We start from the raw sequence: 20640 nt of genomic DNA, 5'->3' as shown, positions 1-20640 counted from the left end.
TTCCTAACCACTGGACCACCATCAAGTACAGAGATTGCATTTCCCATTGAAGTCCGCCTGCATCAGTCGCTTACACTCTCACATAAGCTCTTAGAGGGGTTACCCTCTACAGGGTACCTACAAGAGCTGCCCCCAGATTGCCATAGATGGGAACTCAACACTGCAGACTGAGGTGGGGACCCTTGATTGTTAATCCTCTCTACTCACAGCAGCTCAAGCCAGAGCTCTGTTTTTAGAGGGAAGGTTTCTGTGTTTTGTGTGTGGTGTGGGCTCCCACACATGAAATGCCAGCCACCTGTTTTCAGTTCGCTGCTCAGAGGCAGCCCTGAAACCACTGTTGTGAGAGGTGTCAGCGTTCACACACAGTTGCGTGGTGATGAGTGCTCTCCTTCCTGCACTTTTGCAGACAGCGGAAGGCATTAGACGACAGATCTTTCCAAACCTGAAGGAACTGATCTCCAAGTTTGAAGAGCCACATCAAGGACTGATGTTTCACCTTGTAAAGCCAATAAAGAGAACTGGATCCTGCCTGAGATGGAGAAGATCGAAGATAGAGTTGGATGGTATTTATGGTAAAAACTTTCATAGGGGGGCCAGACAAGAGCCTTAGTCCCACTTCTACTACTGCCCTACTGGGTAGAATCCATACAGATAACCTCTCCTTTCTATGGTGTTAGCTCTAAAAAAGCCTCATCCTGTGAACAGCATTTTTCTATCTTGTTGGGAAGCAGTGCCTTCATGCTCCCGGTGGTGGCAAACGCACAGAGCTCTCTGTGCTCGGGCAGCCCAGGGAGAAGAGTCGTCCCTGGGCATTCCGTGAGCCAACTTCAAACTCACCCTGTGACCTTGTGCCAATCACATATTTGGGAATAGATGGCCAAAAAGCAGAATTTTCAAGTGAGAAAAATGCTTCAACTTCTTTCTCCAAGCCCCATCCTGTTACATTTTGCTCAATATTTGCTAAGCATTCATTTATGTAGTGTTAGTGGACAAACTGGGCTTCCCCCAGGTGCTAGTGGTAAAGAACCTGCCTGCCATTACAGGAGACATAAGAGATGTGGGTTTGATCCCTAGGTCTGTAAGATCCCCTGGAGGAGGGCATAACAACCCACTCCAGTATTCTTACCTGGAGAATCCCATGGACAGAGGAGCCTGGCAGGCTACAGCCCATAGGGTCTCACGGAGTCAGACACGACTGGAGTGCCTTAGCAGGGAGCAGGGGACTAATTATTTCAGATACATCCTAAGAGTTATCAAGCCATGGTGGGAAATGAGAGTGCAGAGAATCAGTAAATCTGAGTGCACAGGATCCAGGTCATATCCCAAGCAGCTACTCTTGTGTACACCCCTTGAAATCTGTTCGCAGAAAAGAATCTAGTATCCATCAGTCACAACATAGTTCGAATTTAGCTCAGACTTCCTGAGACATTTACAGTTTAACCCTGTTTTCTCAAGGTGGGATGTATGGTTAGAGCCCCATTAAAGGGATTTCTGTCCTCAGTGGGCAGGTGATGTAATGGGAGCAGAGGGCTAGCTAGGGAGCAAGGAGGGGAACAGACAGAGGGTTCCAGGAAGTCTGTGGTCACCACACACCCATTATACTCTGTCTACAGCCAAGCTGCCCTTTAGACTGCCGGAGAAAGCTTCTCACCTCCCCAGGATTAAACACAGTTTTTTAATTATGAGAAAACAGCCCTCCTCTCCCATTGTTTCTGTCTCCCTCCCCCAGGCAGAGGAGTGTGTAGCCCGTCACAGAGTTGCTTGCTATAGCTGCAGCTGCAGATGTGGTCCCATGGCCATTTTCTACCATAACTTACAGAAAGAAATAAAAATACAAAGAATAAAAGGGGGGCAGAGGAGCAACCTAGGGATGGACCCATGCTGTAGTCCTTAGGCAAACCCTGATGAGCTGCTCAGGGTGCTTGAGGGTGGCGGTAGTATTTGTCTCAGGGATAAATAAAATAACCACAAATCCCAAGAGGAGAACCCTTTGGAGTTCGTTCCAAGAGCTGAGCAGGAATCTCACCACACCAGTTGTCCAAGCTCGGGCAGCCTTGGCAGAATGAGCTCCCAAATCCTCAGCCATTAAGGGGGAAGGAACTTCCTCTGAGCTGCTCATCTTCTCCCCCGCCCCCGTTCCCTTGGCCACCTCAGAACAAGCCTCAGGTGTTCTCACCCTGAGGCATAGGTTCTCTGCTGTTGAGTGGAGGCATCTGGTGCTGGAAACTCTGGTACTTGACTTATAAACAGGCCCCCTATTTTGCCAGGAGAGCTCCCTGTGGTACCCCAGCCCGTGAAGATGTCACTCTGCTGTGGCATCAAGATGACCCTGTGCCTGGGCAGAGGGCTTCTTTCCCGCGAGAGGTGTTGGTCAGGGTGACTCCTGGGTGTGAAGCCTCACGGCTGGTCTCCTTTTCTCCCCAGAGAACAGTGGCAGTGACTATGTAGATGTCCTGCCTTGAAGGGATGGAGACTGGATGAAGCACTTACAGAAGCGGTCCTGCTTCTCCTGCAGGTGTGTGGGTCTGGAAGACCAAACTCTAGGGGACAACTTAGACTCTCCTGGTCTGAGTGACTGAAGATGTTTTGTTCACCAGCCTCAGAGAAATCAGTCCCTGCCTCCCATGCATACAAAACGAGGAGCTTCAAAACCCCATTCTCCCTCCCACTGTTCTTTCTTGGAATAGGACTGCCTGAACCTATTCTTGACTTGTTAAAGGTGCTACCACGACAACACCGTTGACGTCTGGTCGTCTTTCAACCAGGCAACCAGAGGGGAGAGAAGAGAGTGCTGGTGTCTCCTTCGGAGGCTGAGTTCCAGTCATGACGATGTGACTGCAGACAAACCGCTTCCTCTTTCTAGGCCTCTGTTCCTTCGTGGCTGGGCAGAGGACAGCCAACGCCCGGCCTCTCTGCTGAGGCTGGTTGAGTCAGGTGGCGTTGGGGAGCCCCTGAGTAACAGACATGGGTACTGGATCTCACACTCCCAAAACAGCCAATACATTCTCTGCCCCTGCCCGTGCTGGTCTTGGTGATGGTGGGAGCCCAGACCCACTCATGCACCCTCTCCCTCCAGCCAGGGCGACCCACCTTCTTTCTAATCTCCATCCCTGCTAAACATTGCCCTGGAGACACTTCCTCTTTGATTCTGCCTAGTTTCATTTATGCACTAACCACTTTAACAGCAGCGACGTGCTTCTGCTTTGCGACACGTGTGGGGATTTTGAAGGTGTGTCACAATGCAGAACCACATCGCTGCTGTGAAAGTGGTTGGTGCTGTTTCTGACTAGGCTTTAAAGTGCGGTTGAGTCTCCCCGTGAATCCTCCACGGCACACAGAAATGCCTGCAGCTCAAAACCGTGCCCCATTTAGAGACATTACTGACTAGGAGCCCATTCCCGAGGGGTTTGTCGCTTGGTTCTAAGGCCCTTTGTATTTTTCTCCTAGTTCACATTTTAAATTAAGACCTGCTTAGTGTGGAATGTACCACATGCTATGCCCATTCTCTGATCTATCTTCAAACCTTAGGGATTCATTTCACCCCCCTGGCCTTATTAAAGAGAGGAGCTTGGATTTCTGGGAAACAAGAACAGACATTGTGGTTGGAATCCCAAAAGCATGAGCCATTCTGACTTCTTAGGTCACAGCAAACCATAGTAGAGAAGAAGGGAACTGCAGGAGCCACATAAGCATACTTATGGATGGTTCAGTAAAGGACACCAGAAGCAAACCTGCTCCCCAGGGTTCGGCTCCAGGTCTTTGATTCATTCTGCATGGTACAAAGAACATGTTCCAGTTATCTGGGACTGCAGCAATCCTTGGCACAGAAAACATGGTCAGTGGAAATTTCCTGAATAAATCAATATATATGAAATGTGGTCACTCATTCTGGATAGCAAAGATTTGTTTGAACTCTATATATACATCTCAAAATCAAGTAGAATATGATTGTTAATTCAAGACCTTTCCATTATTACTCTCATAGAAGTGATTTCCTTTTTTCCTGAGCACCTATGCATAGCACCTTACAAGGAGCTTGATCCCTGGTGGGATTTCAGCCATATTTCTCAAACAAGCAAGCCACATTTCATAGTCAATGTGGCTGTCGTTGCATAGTTCCCTGAAATTTAGAAGGCCATGAACAGGTCATACGAAGAACAGCTGAAAGATCTGAGTATGTGGGACTGGAAGAGGGAAGACAATAAACTACAGCAGCCGTTTCAATGTTGGCAGTGCCGTTCTGTGAAAGGGGGAACAGAAGACTCACTGGGTGTGAAGCCAGACAGAAGAACTCAGAGCAGCGGCTGCGTGTTTACAGGAGGGCAGTCTCAGCCACATGTAGGAAGAACTCAACGTAGGAAGAATCGGAGCCCGCTGGAGCTATCCTACATTCAAACAGTCCTCCGTCTTCTGGGGTCCAAATGACTTAGGTACGGAGAGTTGAGTTAATCACATTATTTAATTCTTAACTCATTATCACTATCCACCCATAAAAGACACATTCATTTTTCTTCCCTTCATCCCTCATTCCCATTCCAACGGAACCAGCTCCGCACTATTTGATACATGCCCTTGTGTGGATGGGCTTCCCTGGTGGCTCAGATGGTAAAGAATCAGCCTGCAACGTTCAGGAGACCCAGGTTCAATCCCTGGATCAGGAAGATCCCCTGGAAGAGGCAATGGCACCCCACTCCAGTACTCTTGCCTGGAAAATTCCATGGATGGAGGAGCCTGGTGGGCTACAGTCCACAGGGTCATAGAGAGTCAGACACGACTAAGCAACTAACACTTTTTTTCACTTTACTTACATGTATGCACTCTTGTAGAATATACAAATTTGGTTGAGACTATCTATCTTTTATATTTACACACATGATATAGTGCTATTGCTCCAATTCTGTTATTACTTTTTTCCCCTCAATATTATGATTAGTTCTATTCCTTACTCTTGAGTGTACATCTAACCCAGTGCCTCTAACTCATGCATGGTATTCCACAGCATGCACCCATCACATTTTGTTTTCTCATCTCTCTAGAGACACACATCTAAGTTGGTTCCAACTCCCTGCTCCTAGGAACATCACTGTAATGAACAGCCTCTCTTTATGCACATGTAAGAGGCTTCCTCTGGACTATGAGGGTGGGTCATAAAGTGTACTCAGATTTAATTATGATACAATCAAGCCCATGAAGTGCTTTTTTGCCTTATGCTTTGTGCTTTTTGATCCCTGTTTTACAAGCCCTTCCCCACTCCAAGCGTCTCTATATATATACTTTTTATTATATAATTTTACCTTCTACATTATACTTTTACCTTCTACACTAAGGATTTTAACGATGGCAGGGACTTTCGCCTTTTTCAGTGGCATATATCCAGTGTTAGAAAAGTCCTTCTCTCCTAGCAGATGCTCAATAAGTATTTGTTGAATAAAGGATGAGTCTGGGGTTAACCTTTGTCCATGGTGAGAGGTAAGAATCCAGCTTTGTATTTTTCCATCTATATTGAAGTGGTTTTCAGATTTATACCTGCTTAATAATCCATTGTCCCTCCTCTGGTTTATGGTTTCTTCTTTATGTCACAACTGTTCTAATACTCTGACTTTGTAATTGTCTCTTAGGATAAGCACTCATTTTTTAAAACCATTTTAGCTATTTGTGGACCTTGATTCCTCCACAAACATTTTAGAATAAATAAGTTTCTTGAAACATCTTGCTGGAATTTTGAGTAAACTTGCAGTTGGGGGAGACTGAAATTCTGGTGATGTTTTCCCATGTGTAAACATGCTACTCTAGTTATTTATGCCAGCTTTTTTGGTCTTTAATGAAATCATACATTTTCACTGTGGAAGTCCTGTATATTCTGTTAGGGTAATTCCTATTTTTAGTTGTTATAACTTTAAGTCATATATTTTGTTACATTTCTGATAGACTACGACAGTAGCAAACTGCTTATGCTCTTGTTAGATGTCCTGGTTTATCTGTTGATTTTACTGTAAATTAAACTGTAAATTCTATGTAAATAATTTTGTCAGCTACAAATGATAGCATTTTGTTCTCCTTCCTTTCAACCCTTATGTATTTTATTTATTTTCTATGTTTACTCGATTGGCTAGGACCTCCAGTATACATTAAATACGAATCAGTATGTGAGCATTCTTGCGTTGTTCCCATATTGTGTGAAATGCTTAGTCATTTTCTCCACTTATGCACAGTGTTTGTTGTAGCCTTTAAGAAGGCCATTTTAGTTTTATCAGAAATGTTTTGGAATGTATTAAGTGACTTGCTTCTGTATCTACAGAGATAGCCACATTCCTTTAATCCTCATTCCATTATAGAGGTAAATTACATTAAATTCTTAACTTATACCATGCTTGTATTGCTTAACTTGATCATTTTACGTTATTTTTAATAAACTGTTGGATTCAGTAAGTTATTTCATTTAAGATTTTTGCATTAAAACTCATAAACCAAACAGAACAATAATTTGTTGAATCATGGTTATGCTAACCATGAAGAGTGGATGAAGCGGTCTTTATATTTTTTCTATTTTTTCACAACAGCTTTGTAAGGAAAAGTCTATGTGTTGTTTGAAAACTCATTAATACTCTTATAAAACTGAGTTTGAAGTTCTGGTAAAGAAGGATAGGGCATCTCTTATTACTCTGTAAATATTGGGTTAGCGAAAAGTTCATTGAGGTTTTTATGAAGACACCTGAACAAACACTTTGGTCAAAACAGTATCTTTAATGCTCAATGGTTTATTCAATTATCTTGCCAAATTTGGCGCTCTTTGTTTTTCCAGGAATTTTATAAATTTTGTCTAAGTTTTCTAAATTATTGGCATATAGTTAATACTATTATTATTCTTAAAAACATATTGTGACCGTCATTGTATCTTCTTCTTCACTCTGTATTTTATTTGCATCTCTTTTTACTAATCAATTTTATGCGTCTTAATTGTCCTTTTTTTTAAAATTTTACTTTATTTTTAAACTTTACATAATTGTATTAGTTTTGCCAAACATCAAAATGAATCCATCACAGGTATACATGTGCTCCCCATCCTGAACCCTCCTCCCTCCTCCCTCCCCATAGCATCCCTCTGGGTCGTCCCAGTGCACCAGCCCCAAGCATCCAGTATCATGCATCGAACCCGGACTGGCATCTCGTTTCATACATGATATTTTACATGTTTCAATGCCATTCTCCCAAATCTTCCCACCCTCTCCCTCTCCCACAGAGTCCATAAGACTGTTCCATACATCAGTGTCTCTTTTGCTGTCTCGAACACAGGGTTATTGTTATCATCTTTCTAATTTCCATATATATGCGTTAGTATACTGTATTGGTGTTCTTCCTTCTGGCTTACTTCACTCTGTGTAATAGGCTCCAGTTTCATCCACCTCATTAGAACTGATTCAAATGAATTCTTTTTAATGGCTGAGTAATACTCCATTGTGTATATGTACCACAGCAATTGTCCTTTTAAAGTCGGCTTTTAGTTTTAATTTGTTACTGTTTTTTAGATTGGTATTCTCTATTTCACTGACTTTTATCATCATTTTTCAGCTTATCTGGCTTGTCTTCAATATTTATTTTTTGTAATAAATACATTTAAAAGCTGTGAATTTATCTCATAGTACTACTTGACCTGTACCCCACAAATTTTAACATGGTTTTTATTGCTGTTCAGGTCAAGGTATTTTTAATCAAAAAGAATAGTAGTTTGTAATTTTTTCAAACATGTACTTTAGTTTTCACTTAAGTATAGATTGCAAACTATACTGTATTAAATTTAACATAATTTGACTTGATTTCTGAGGCTTTGATGATTACCTGGTATATGTGAACATCCTGTGAACATTTCATTAGGAAAGAGTCGTTTTTTCTATCCATTTTAACACTATCTTCACCAATGCCACCAATGTATTCAAGATTATAGACCATATAAGACAAATATTTTTATTTTTCATAGATGTTCTTATTTTTCTTCTATTTGATCTATCAAAGAAAAAAGTCTCTCATTTTAACCCAATATATAATAGTTTGCTGCTAAGTTACTTCACTCGTGTCTGACTCTGTGTGACCCCACAGACGGCAGCCCACCAGGCTCCCCCATCCCTGGGATTCTCCAGGCAAGAACACTGGAGTGGGTTGCCATTTCCTTCTCCAATGCATGAAGTGAAAAGTCAAAGTGAAGTCGTTCAGTCGTGTCCAACTCTTCGTGACCCCGTGGACTGCAGCCTTCCAGGCTCCTCCATCCATGGGATTTTCCAGGCAAGAGTACTGGAGTGGGGTGCCATTGCCTTCTCCGATAACAGTTTAGTTTTCTAATTATAATAATTGACATATATTATATTGACATATGTATGTCTTCATAGTTCTGCTATTTTGAGGTTATATTTTTAGATGTATATATTTTTAATAACTATTTTATCTTAATTTTTTTGAAGTTTCTCTTTTTCTCATAATTTTTGCTTCTAATTCTATTTTTATCATACTTAAATTGCTATCTTGACTTTCTCTTCATCCATACTTTTTAATATATAATTTTCTATCTCTTTGCTTTTAAGTTTTTTCATATCTTTTGTGTTAACCCTGTCTTCTATAGACAAATGTTATTGGATTTAATTTTTTTCCAATTTAAGTTTTTCTCCTTTTGTTTGGTAAGTTTGATACCCTTATATTTATTAGAAATTGTCCTATTTGAATTTATTTCTGCCACTGTCATGGGCTGGATGTTTTTGGCCTCCCAAAGGCAAATGTTGAAGCTCTGACCCACAGTCTGATGGTATTTGGAGTAACTGGGTTTAGGTAAGGTGGTGGCCTTAAAAGAGGTTCAGGGCCCTTGTAAGAGGAGGAAGACCAGACCCCAGAGCTCGCTCTCTGCCTGCAAGCCCCGAGGAAGGGCCCTGTGAGGACACGGCAGGAAGGCAGCTGGAGGCCCCTCCAGAAGCCGTCCTCGCCAGAGTCTGCTGGCACCTTGACCTCAGATTTCCCACCCCACAAGAAAGTCTAGTAAAATGTGCATTCTTTAACCCACCCAACCTATGGTATTGAATATTTTGTTACAGAAGCCTGAGCTAAGAGAAAAATCTTACTCCGTTCTTTCCATTTTCTATATATTTTGTTTTCTTTTTTTCCTCCTTTAACCCTGCTTATTGGAAAGCTCTATTAAATTTTTTTTTGGTGATAGTTATCCACAGCCTATTGAAAATTAGCATTTTTGCTTTTCTCTATAATTTTGTCACCATTGTTAATCCCATCTCATTTTCTGATCTAAAATCTGAATTATTATTATCTACTCCTTTTGAGTCCTTTACCATCTATGTAATAGTAAGATTCAGTTCAGTTCAGTTCAGTCGCTCAGTCGTGTCCGACTCTTTGTGACCCCATGAATCGCAGCACGCCAGGCCTCCCTGTCCATCACCAACTCCCGGAGTTCACTCAGACTCACATCCATCGAGTCAGTGATGCCATCCAGCCATCTCATCCTCTGTCGTCCCCTTCTCCTCCTGCCCCCAATCCCTCCCAGCATCAGAGTCTTTTCCAGTGAGTCAACTCTTCTCATGAGGTGGCCAAAGTACTGGAGTTTCAGCTTTAGCATCATTCCTTCCAAAGAAATCCCAGGGCTGGTCTCCTTCAGAATGGACTGGTTGGATCTCCTTACAGTCCAAGGGACTCTCAAGAGTCTTCTCCAACACCACAGATCAAAAGCATCAATTCTTCGGCACTCAGCTTTCTTCACAGTCCAACTCTCACATCTATACATGACCACTGGAAAACCCATAGCCTAATCAATTATTCATCCTTACTTCCTATGTATTTACAAACACATGGAACTCTTCTGAGTTCACTTCTTTTCTTACTGGAATATTTCCTCCAAGAATATTTTCAAAGATGGTCTTTGAGAAGTAAGCCTTTGCAGTCTTACATGCTTCATAATGGGCTTCCCGTGTGACCCAGCAGTAAAAAATCCACCTGCAAATGGGTTGAGAAGATCCCTTGGAGTAGGAAGTGGAAACCCACTCGTTTTCTTGCCTGGAAAATTTCCATGGAGAGAGGAGCCTGGTGAGCTACAGTCCAGGGAGTCGCAAAGAGCTGGACATGGCTGAGCGACTCAGCACACACACATACTTCAAAATAGTGTTTATACTCATTCAAATGATAGTTGAATATATAGGTTTAGTGTCCTTTTCTTTCAACAATATCAAACATTAAGCCACTAGTTTTTTGTATCTAGGATTCTTATTGAGATGTCTGATGTCAACCTGATACTCCTTTACAGCCCATCTTTTTTTCTGGAAACTTTAAAGGTGGTTTCTCTTTTTGACCCTACATTTTGCTATAAGTGTGTCTGAGTTTTTCCTCCTCATCCTGTTTGAAGGTCTATATGCCATTGTATTAAAATTTTAATCTTTCTATACTTTTGGAGAATTCTAATTTTTTTCAAAGATTTCCTCCCCTTCTATTTTCTCTCCCCTATGGAATTCCTAGTAAAAAAAAAAAAAAAAAGGTGTCATCTGTTTTATTTATCCTTTCACATACTATTTGTTGAATGATCTTAGGAAACTTACAAGCCTTTCCAAAGGAGATAGTACTTACCTCATAAATGCTTTTGTCATGAAAAGCTGCTGCTTAGAGAAACTAGTTGCCAGAAACTGCAATGCCTAAACTCAGCCACAAGAGGTCAGACAACCACCAAGAAAACAGATAATGAGCTGAAGTTTCTGTTGTTTTAGCACTGCTGGGGGACTGCTGCTGCTGCTGCTAAGTCGCTTCAGTCGTGTCCGACTCTGTGCGACCCCATAGACGGCAGCCCAACAGGCTCCCCCGTCCCTGGGATTCTCTAGGCAAGAACACTGGAGTGGGTTGCCATTTCCTTCTCCAATGCATGAAAGTGAAAATGAAGCCGCTCAGTTGTGTCCGACCCTCAGCTATCCCATGGACTGCAGCCTTCCAGGCTCCTCCATCCATGGGATTTTCCAGGCAAGAGTACTGGAGTGGGGTGCCATTGCCTTCTCCGGCTGAGGGACTATGGTAGCTACAAAAGGCCAAACATTCCGCTCATAATACTCATCTCTCATTTGAAAGCTTAATCTCCAGTGTAACAGGATTAGTGTATGAGCCAGGCTTCCTTGAGTCTGCAATGTGAGATGCAATAGAAATACTTCTTCCACTCCTGCTTGGAGTGCAATTCATAGATCATATTCATACCAACACCCTGCAGAATGGATGTTTTCCAGAGGCACCAATCAGCTCTGTCACTTACTGGTAGAGTGACTTTGGGCAAGTTGCTGAAACTCTCTAAGCCTCTGGCCAGCCTCATCTAGAAAATGGGATTAATAAGTCTTCCTGCATAGAGTTATTGTGGGAAATCAGAGACCATGCCAGGACAGGTTAATATTGAAAAACTGTAGTCCTTGCTGTTTTCTCTTTGTAAAATGAGGGATTTGATGACTGGGTCTCTAAATTCCCATCCCACATGAATATTCAGTGTTTAATGAAATCACATTCATCCCTGGAGAAGGTCCAACTCAACAAGATGTTTCTGGGCCATGAGCATTTCCGGGAAAATTTTATCAGACTGGTGTGATGGAAACAGAGAAGAACCATGTGGTGATGATGCTGTCTGCTCCTGGAATCTAAAATCCTGGGCCTGCAGGTCTAGCTCTATATTTTTATCAGTTTGTAAGACTCAGGCAATCTGCTTAGTCATTACCTCAATCTAAGTGAAAGTGTTAGTCTTTCAATAGTGTCCGACTCTTTGTGACCCATGGACCATAGCCCACCAGGCTCCTCTGTCCACAGGATTTTCCAAGCAAGAAGACAGGAGTGGGTAGCCATTCCCTTCTCTAGGGACTCTTCCTGACCCAGGGATCGAACCCACGTCTCCTGTGTCTCCCGCACTTCAGGCAGATTTTTTATCCACTGAGCCACTGGGGAAGCCCCAATCTCAGTTTACCCATCTATAAAATGGGGCTGAAATAACTATCTCACAAGATACAAGGATTAATGAGATCATGTGTGTGAATTCTTTGACTGCAGTACGACTTTGTCTATACCTAAAGAACAGGCTTAGGAGGACTTCCCTTGCAGGGCTATTGAGAAAAACAAATGAGATAATGAATGTAAATTGATTAGCACAATTCCTGGAATGAAATATAATAAAGCATCAACTAATAAGAAAGCCCAGAATAATAAAGTATGAGTTTTAAGAACGGGACCTGAGATCAGCTGGGGGAGCGGCAAAACCAGAGCTGGAGTGTGACCCTTCTCACGTCAGGCTGGACGTGCGTGCCCGCTTCCGCTGGCTGCATGGTGAGGTGCCACCGGTGCAGGGACAGAACTGATGAAGGCTTTGGATGAAGAGAAACGAGTGACACACTGGTCCACTCATCACTTCCACTTTGAAAACGGCCCCTCTCCAGCCTTCCCTGCAGAGGACATCAGAGACAGAAACCACCTGAGGGGGAGGCCCTGAGAGGAGCTGAGAGGGGTGGGGCTGGCTCAGGCCACGACACTCAGCACTAGACTACGTGTGTGCCCGCGCGTGTGTCCTCTGTCACTAAGTCATGTCTAACGCTGCAACCATGCAGGCTGTAGCCCACCAAGCTTCCCTGTCCATCGGCTTCTCCAGACAATAATACCGGAGTGGGTTGCCATTTCTTTCTCCAGGGGATCTTCCCAACCCAGGGATCCACGTCTCCTGCATTGGCAGGGGGATTCTTCACCACCGAGCCACCTGGGAAGCCCCGTGTGTGTGTGTGCACATGTATATAAAATCTCCCAAACCAGAAGACGAGTTCTTCGAGTTTAGCTCATTTCAAGGCACATCTTTATCAAGCTCCTGTGACATGTGGGGTGCTGTGCCAGGGACCAAGGAGTTAGAGATGAAGACGACAAGGCCTGCCCTGGTGGGGTTCAGAGACTTGTGAGAGAGCCAGCAGGAGGCAGCTCCTGCTCACATCATGTGGCAAGTGCCAGCATGGTGAAAGGCAGAGGGTGCCACCCAGGAGCAGAGGATGGGCTGGGGGTGGTGTCTGGGCAGGGATCCCAGCGGAAGGGATGCCTGAGCTGAAATCTGAAGGATGAATTAACAGAGCCTGGCAAGGTCAGAGGAAAGGGAAAGGATGACGGGAGTGCCCAGGTGGATGGACATTCTTGAACAAATACACGGCAGTGATGCCGAGCAGTTTGGAGTGTGGGCCCTGGGACATAGAAGCAGTAGTGGCAGATGAAGCTGGCAAGCTAGGCTGGGCAGGACTGGGGATGATCCTGAGCACAGAGAACCAGGCTCGCCTTCTCCCATGGGTGTCCCAGCAGAGTCCCCAGCCCCGTCACATCTATACCACCTGTATAACCACTGACTGGAGAATTAGGGGGATGTAGGGCAAGGCATGGGCACGGCTGCTGCCCATGAGCACAACCTCCTCCCTCAGCTTTATCACAAGTGGGTTCACCTTCCAGCTGTCCTACACAGCCTCTCCCAAAGACCCAGCTCCTAGAAATACCACACCTTGGCCCAGCATCCAGAGAACAGACCAGGTCTGCTGCAAAGACTTTCCGACAGCTCTTGACACAGAGAACCCAGGATTTTAATTGAGCAAGTGTACCAGATAACCGACTGGAGAGTTATCTCTGAACTGGAAAGTTCAGAGACCGACTGGAAGGTAGAACAAGCTTGTTCTGAGTTTTCCTATCCAGCAAGTGGGCCCATCGGCTGTGGGCTTAGGATGCTGGGGGGAGTACATTCTGTGGCTGCAGTTGCAGGGCTGATGGAGTTCCCGTCCCTCTGTTGGCCCCGCAGTGGCCTGGACCAACTGGAACCAGGCCACAGTAACCATAGGGAGATGCTGTAAGTTCATGAGTCAGCCCATGGAGCAGGCTGAACACTTGGCTGTACTTACGTGCATGCTATCTCTTCAGTCGTGTCCCACTCTTTGCAACCCTATGGACCGTAGCCCGCCAGGCTCCTCTGTCCATGGGATTCTCTAGGCAAGAATCCTGGAGTGGGTTGCTGTGCCCTCCTCAGGGGATCTCCCTGACCCAGGGATGGAACCTGCGTCTCTTAGGTGTCTCCTGCATTGGCAGGCCGGTTCTTTACCACTAGCGCCACCTGCTGTACTTACCCACCAGCTCAAAGGGTGGGAGTTGCATAAGAACAGGAGTGTAGAGAGGTTCCTGGGCAAATACGGAGGGAACTTGAAGGCACAAGGTGGCGAAGCCCATAGTACTGGAAACCGCTAGACTGGTTAAACGGTGAAATGCAAAACAAAAATTGCAGTTTGCTGTGAGGTGGCTTCTGGCTTTGGGTGACTTTTTTCTTTTTTGCCTTTTCCAAGAGCGAAACACTGGCAGTGTTTCCTATCCCCAAACAGACAGATTCCTCAGGCACCTCCCACGGGAAAGTAGCCTGGTGTGTCTGAGTTGGTCCCTAAACGTTTCCCCTAGCCGGCTTCCCTGTCTGTGTGGTCAGTAACCAAGTGATTTGTTCCGTGGGTACAGCTTGTCCAGGCTCCCTTGAGCTGCACTATTTATCATGGCAGCAGCTGGAGATAAGCTGGACACAAAGAGGATTTGTGTCTCTGGGTGTCGGACCCTAGATACGAACGCGGAGGAATTTTCTCATTAGTGAGAAGTCAGAGGAGGGGACTCCAGGCTTTCATGGCACGCCCCAGTGCAAACGGCAGCAGGGAGGAGGGCACCCTGGAGGGGAAAGTCCCCGAAGGTGCTTCACTGGCGACTGAAATGAAGGTTTCCAGAGTGGATTTCCTTGGGAGAGATGAATGACATTAAATGTTGTCTGCACTTAGGAAGCTGTTTAGGGGGAGGTGGGGATTCTTCTACGAGGGCTGTGTTTCTTCGTGTGGAATTAATTACTTGTTCCCACTCAGAAGGGCGCCACAACGGGGGGTGGGGAGCTCGAGTGGTAGGCACAGCAGGGGCAATGCTGAGTGAGGCCCAGGGAACCCTGAGGACCCAAACCTCAAAGGCAAGGAGCTATTGCCTGCAGGTGGCAAACCAAACTCGGGAGCCCTGTGCTGGTGGGGAGGAGAATAGAGAGGAGACAGGGTATTGAAGCACAGATGGTTCTAGAACACTCCCAGGATTCACAGACCATGAAGGGATTCTGAATAAGTCTGAGAGCAAATTGAGCAGGAAGCAGCTCTCTGAGTTTGGAGCAGTATCTGAGGTGCAATCTGGTACTAGCTACAGTCATTCCATGAAGTCTGAATCCCAACAGGAATTCCCCACCAGACTTCAGGAATTTAGTGGGTTTCCTGATGACCTGTGATTTGTTCATTTCCTTCAGCAATCACTACAGGCAGAGGAAAAACACTTTCAGTTGAAATTGCCACCTCCCCCGCTCTCCATACTTCCATTGTTTAACAGCTTATGCTAATAACACAGCCTGTCAAGTATAACAGGAAGGCAGGTTCCACGGTGCCCTCACCAACTGGGCGGGCATGCCTGGGCGCTCAGTCGTGCCTGACTCTGCGATCCCGTGGACTGTAGCCCACCAGGCTCCTCTGTCCACTGCGGGCCTCGTGAGAGACAACCAGGGATCTCTTTTCCAGTGTTACCACTGTGCCCCAGACAGCACTTAGTACACAAACAGGCTTGGGCATTTTACCCCAGCTTCCAGACCAAAGGTTCAGACCACAGCATTAAAGAAAATGACATATTCACATCCCTTTTCACACTTAAAAATTTCCTCAAAAAGTTTTTATTTTTACATTATGATTTTTCATATTTGATCTTAGCCCCAAATAATTGCTTTGCATAATAGTGGGAAAGAAAAGGCATGTAAAAGGCACATTTCACACCTGAGTGACTGCCAAAGTCAATCCTGAAGCTACTCAATGGGAGCGGTCACCCAAACTGGAGCTTAGACTTGAAGGAAAAAGTTGCTCCTGTTAAGTATTTAAAATGCTTTTTCCCATGTATGGAATATGTTGGATTGGTTTTTGCGTTATTCGTACCTTCCCAGAACAATACGCTGAGCCCCTCTGCAGAGCAAGCAAGCAGAGTGAAGGTCCATTGTCTTCTTCCTCTGAGGAAGGAAGTGCAGGAGTGGAATTCAGAGCAGAAAAGACTGGAGACAGCCTCAGGCCTGAGATGCTTTTTAATTGTAGCCAGGGAGGGGTCTCAGGCCTCATCACGGGGTGGGGGTGGGGGGCTGGGAATGACAGGGCTAGGCAGAAAGGGCCCATCCCTCCCCCTTTAGTTACGGATATGGCTTCTTTTCCTTCCTCTTCCTATCTTTTCTCCACTTTGTCCCTTTTAAGGAGGTTAAAAATCTGGTCAGTTCTCAGCTGGGAGTCCTCTGGGTCATTCAGTCTGGGGACAGCCAGGGGGTACCCTGGGGGCTTCAGGCCAGCACTGCTCTAAGCCATGCTCTCTCAGAAGGAGCATCTGGGCTACTGTAGTCTGGGGTAAGTGCCCACATCAGCAGCTTTGGGTGTTTTACTGACATTACTAATGACTTGGAATCTGATAGCAGCTCTGGTCTCTCTCTGAAGAAGGTCTGTGTGCACACCCAGCTCCATTCCCACCTCAATGGGAGAGGGTTATGGACCGCAGGTAGCTGATCCTGTGGCCACTCTCATTTCCTGCTTCTTTCTGAGGGGGAGGGTGGCACCTCTGCACACGATGGAGGAGGGAGACTTCCACGGTGCCCAGCCAGTTAGGGGACTAAACGAGGGCACATCCCCAGAGACCATTTCCGCCCAAGGTCTCAGGCTAGAGATCTGTCATGGCTCCCTCTCCCAGGCTCACAAAGCAAAAGGCCGGCGAACAAGTCAGCCTTCAGAAAAACCAACCACCCACCATTGGTTAGGAGAAAAAAACCAAACCAGCAAACCCAAACCAAACCATTTTATTGTATACTTTCTACCAGAAAATTACTAAAAATATAAATATAAAATCTCTAGAAAATACTCGGAATAGCTCTGTAATATTCTTCTTCCCCTAAACTGGGGCCAACCTCTTGGTTCTTTAAAAGCTGATTGATTACAAGAAGGTCTTCATCACTCACATTTGTTAACACATTACATTTCTCTCTGTGCCAGGGGAGTATGAATATGCCACCTTTTTGCCAGGTTCTGGAAGCTCACCTTCCATCTGTCAGGGTAAAGCTATTGCTGAATATGGGGATACAGGGGAGTGGGACCAGAATGTGGAAAAAACTCCATGGCCCCACTTCCTTCTGAGGACATAGAAGACATTTCTCCTTGGTGCCCTATCCTTGAGCAGACTGGGCCACCCCAGGGTGAAGCCTCCAGAGAAGCTGGAGTCACCCTGAGGGGTGTGTGTGTGTGTCAGGGGTGACAGCATATTGCAGTTACAGGAAGGTCAGGTGTTGAGATGGACACAGGAAGCCAAGTGGGGTTTTACATAGACAGCTGGTCTGTGCCAGGGCCCTCGGCAGGATAGACATTGCTGTTCCTGTCGGCCTTTGGGAACCCCTTGTCCCCTAGTACTAGGCACTCTCTGCAGCATTTAGGACTCGATTTTAGCCTCAGAGAGCTCCCCCACCCCCTGCTGCAGAAGAATGGCTGAGGTGGCGACCAGAGAGAGGCCACCTGGACACTGACACAGGGTCCCACAGCCCCTTCCTCATGCAGCACTGGACACGAGCCTGAGGAACTCTGGGGTCACCCTGTCCATGGTCCTAGGACAGCCTGACAGGATGCCTGTGCTGACTCCAGGGCCTCAGTGGCGTCTGGGTGTTTGAACCAGCCCTGGCCTGCCACCACTGTACCTATGGCTACAGTACCACCCGGCCAGAGGCACGCTGGTCCCTGGGAGAGCAGCAGACCAGAGTGTAGATACTCAGTAAGTTTCTCATCAGAAGCAAACTGAACTTCTGGCATGGAAGTGCAAATCAAAGGGGGCTAGCTCCCAGCATGTGGGTTTAGCTCTGTTCCCCACCCCCAGCTGTGTGTTTTGTGCAGAACCCCAAGCCAGTATGGGAAAACTCACAGGCCCCCAAAATGCTAGTCCTGAGAACTTCTGAGCATTGAGGGCAGATATCGCATCCTTGTGATGTTCCTGGAATAAGGCAGGATCGACTCAATTCAGTAACAGCCTTGCTCACTTCACAATGGCCTGCCAGGTGCCTGGGATGCTGGGACCCTTCTGAGGAAGAGGAGACAAAGCATTGCTGTGAGAAGACAAGGCCGTGGCAGAGCTGAGGCCTGGCCGTGTGGCTGCAGACGCGAGCACACGGGGTAGGAGCAGCCTGCACGCTGGTGATCCCCCGAGGCTCCCGGGTCCACGGAGGTGGTGAGGGGGGAGCAGGAATTGGGTGATGAGAGGAAGTGGGCAGTGAGCTCTGGGGCACCCAGAAGGGGAAGCCAAGCGATGACTAGAAACGGAGGCAGCAGGAATTGCAGGAAGAGGAATGAAGACCCTGCTGTGGCCGGACGAGCCCCCTCAGCCTTCCCCCAGGGACCAGCCACCCTGCTTAAGAAAAGGCGCGTTCTCTTCTTGCTGCAAAGGCCCCCAAGGCTGGGATCAACCCCTGACAGGGTCTCCTGGCCACAGGAAAGCAGCAGGACAGGACTCCTGGTGGGAGACAGGAACACAGAGGTGGGTTAACACAGGAGGGCGGAACCAGTGCAGCTGGGGGAACTGCCAGTCCGTCACAGAGACCCCAGAGCAGGTGCACAGAGAGCGCCTTCAGGCCAAGAGCAGAGCCCCCTCCTCAAGGGCAGCCTGCCCAGCCTCTCACCATACTCCAACCTCTCACACCCTCCACCTTGGTCCTCACACTCTTCACCTTCATCCTCGCACTTAGCATGCTTAGAGCCTGGAACTACATCTCGGTAGGCTGTGAGGCCCCATAGATGCCCTGAGTCCTAATGACTACTCTTCCCATGGCCTTCTCCACTACTGCTCCGTGTTCTCTTGGGACCAGCTCCATGGATGCCAGGTTCCCGGGCCCTCCCCCCGAATGATGTCAGAACTTGCTCTGCTGCTTCTGCAAGGGCCTGCCTAGCCCTGTCTTCATGCACAGCGTGGGAAGCCTGGGTCCCTCCTTCTGGGCAAGGAGCACGAGCGTAGCTGGGCACCATTATTCCCAAAGCCTCTGGACACTCCCACACTGGGCAGGTGCCCTCGGCGGCTGGCTCCATGCCCTGCCCCAGGGAGGGCTCACCATGCTCCCCGTCTAGAGGAGAAGCCCCTGTGAGCGCTGGGCGACAAGGCTGCCCAGGGTCTCAGGCATAATCATCTCCCTCAGCCTGCATGCACACGGGCAGAGGCAAGGGGACAGCCTGAGGCCTGCAGTGTCTTGGGACCAGGAAAAGCTGCGGCTGCGCTGTGCTCTGGTGTGGCTTTCTGGGTCTGGGCCCGTCACCAAGCCAAACCCAGCATCCCCCATCCAATCTGACTGCCCCTGAGGCAGGAGGCCTCTGGGCACCCAGGGAGGAGAAGGAAGGAACCAGGAGGGCGAGGAAAAGAGAAGAGCAGGCGGCATTTGGAAGACAGGCAAAGAGAACAGCCTTCATCCTGTGCTGCTGGCCCTGCACGCCCATGGGAAGCCAGGGCACCATGGGAGCAGAGGTGCCCCAACATCCAAGGGCTGCAGCCAGCATGCAGAGAAGCTGGGATGGCACCCAAGGGAGTACTTTTCCATTCCATGGACAGACTCTTGGACTATACAACCACTTGGACCTGTGGCCCTGCAATCACCAGGAGAATCACTCTGCCATGCCTTGTGCAAGGGGGACAGACAGCAGGAGAGAGGGCAGAGCCAGGGTGCACGGTGGAGGAGAGGGCAGAGGGAGGGCGCTCAACAGCTCTACTCAAAGGACAGCAGGTCTGGGTGAGGGCCCTCATTTTCAACACTGGAGGTCCGCGCCCGTGGAGGTGGGCTGCCGTCCTCCGGAGACTCGGCCAGGCTGATGGGGCTCAGGCTGAGTTTGAGGCCATTTCTCTCCATGAGGCCAGGGGAGGAGGCCCTTCGGCACTCAGTCACCTTGAGCTTGGGGTCGTCCTGGCCGTCTTTGTGGATGAGATCAGGTACTGACACGGAAACCTCTCCATTGGGCAGAGCGTCATCCCTGTCCACCACCTCTGTGGTGGCCTCTGGCTGGGAAGCATCGGCTGGGCTGGGTTGGGCGGAAGACGAGACCTGGGGCTGCCCAGATGACAGCTCTGTCCCATACTCCAGACTGCTTAGGACAGGCTGTGACGAAATCAGCATGTCCTGGGTGGTCTTCAGGGCCCGAGGGGTTCGCTTCCTGGTGGCAGGAGGTGGAGGATCCAGCCGAGGGAATGCTTCTTGCAGGGCTGACCTGTAAAGTTGATGTCAGTGCTCTGAGGCTGGCGAGACACCAGTCCCTGCTGTGTTCTCGCATCTCTAACTCCAACTGCATTTTCCACTCACCCACCCAGGGGGGCGCTTTACACTCTGGACTCTCATCCTTGGTTTAGCATGAGTCTCAGCAGTGTGAGTGCAAATGGCTTTGGGGCTGTCACATGCTCACTGGGTCTTCAGAGCAGCACAGAGTTAACACTGGGCCCACTGGTGAACTGCATCTCATCAGAACCTATGCAATAGCTCTCAAAAGTTGCATCACCACCCTCCAAGTGCACTTGTCTAAAACAAGGCCCCAAATGGGAGGCTTC

The 20640-nt window shown here is 47.3% G+C and overlaps 2 protein-coding genes across 27 annotated transcripts in view; one reads left to right on the top strand and one right to left on the bottom strand.

The window, feature by feature from the left end:
- SH2D1B (SH2 domain containing 1B) overlaps window positions 1-6429 on the top strand; it is a 30015-nt gene extending 23586 nt beyond the window's left edge. Inside the window, exons 3-4 of one of the 3 annotated variants that reach the window (XM_086393813.1) lie at window positions 407-563; window positions 4234-6429. In XM_086393813.1, coding sequence (XP_086249939.1) covers window positions 407-563; window positions 4234-4358 — 282 coding nt within the window. In that variant the 3' untranslated portion in view covers window positions 4359-6429. Of the gene's footprint in view, window positions 1-406; window positions 573-2424 lie in introns of all 3 variants that reach the window. The other 2 variants (XM_086393814.1, XM_086393815.1) reach the window with 2 other exon arrangements.
- A 10437-nt stretch (window positions 6430-16866) lies between these two features.
- LOC147377050 (uncharacterized protein C1orf226 homolog) overlaps window positions 16867-20640 on the bottom strand; it is a 361444-nt gene continuing 357670 nt past the window's right edge. For all 24 annotated transcript variants that reach the window (XM_086393791.1, XM_086393793.1, XM_086393800.1 and 21 more), the window contains one exon: window positions 16867-20306. In XM_086393791.1, the coding sequence (XP_086249917.1) occupies window positions 19811-20306 (496 nt within the window). In that variant the 3' untranslated portion in view covers window positions 16867-19810. The remainder of the gene's footprint in view (window positions 20307-20640) is intronic.

Source organism: Bos grunniens, chromosome 3 (assembly GCF_055505025.1).
Source record: "Bos grunniens cultivar Pamir isolate PY7600 chromosome 3, Bosgru_T2T1.0, whole genome shotgun sequence".
Taxonomy (NCBI): Eukaryota; Metazoa; Chordata; class Mammalia; order Artiodactyla; family Bovidae; genus Bos; species Bos grunniens.
Note: the sequence above shows the minus strand (reverse complement) of the source record. Positions and strands in the feature narration are given on the sequence as shown.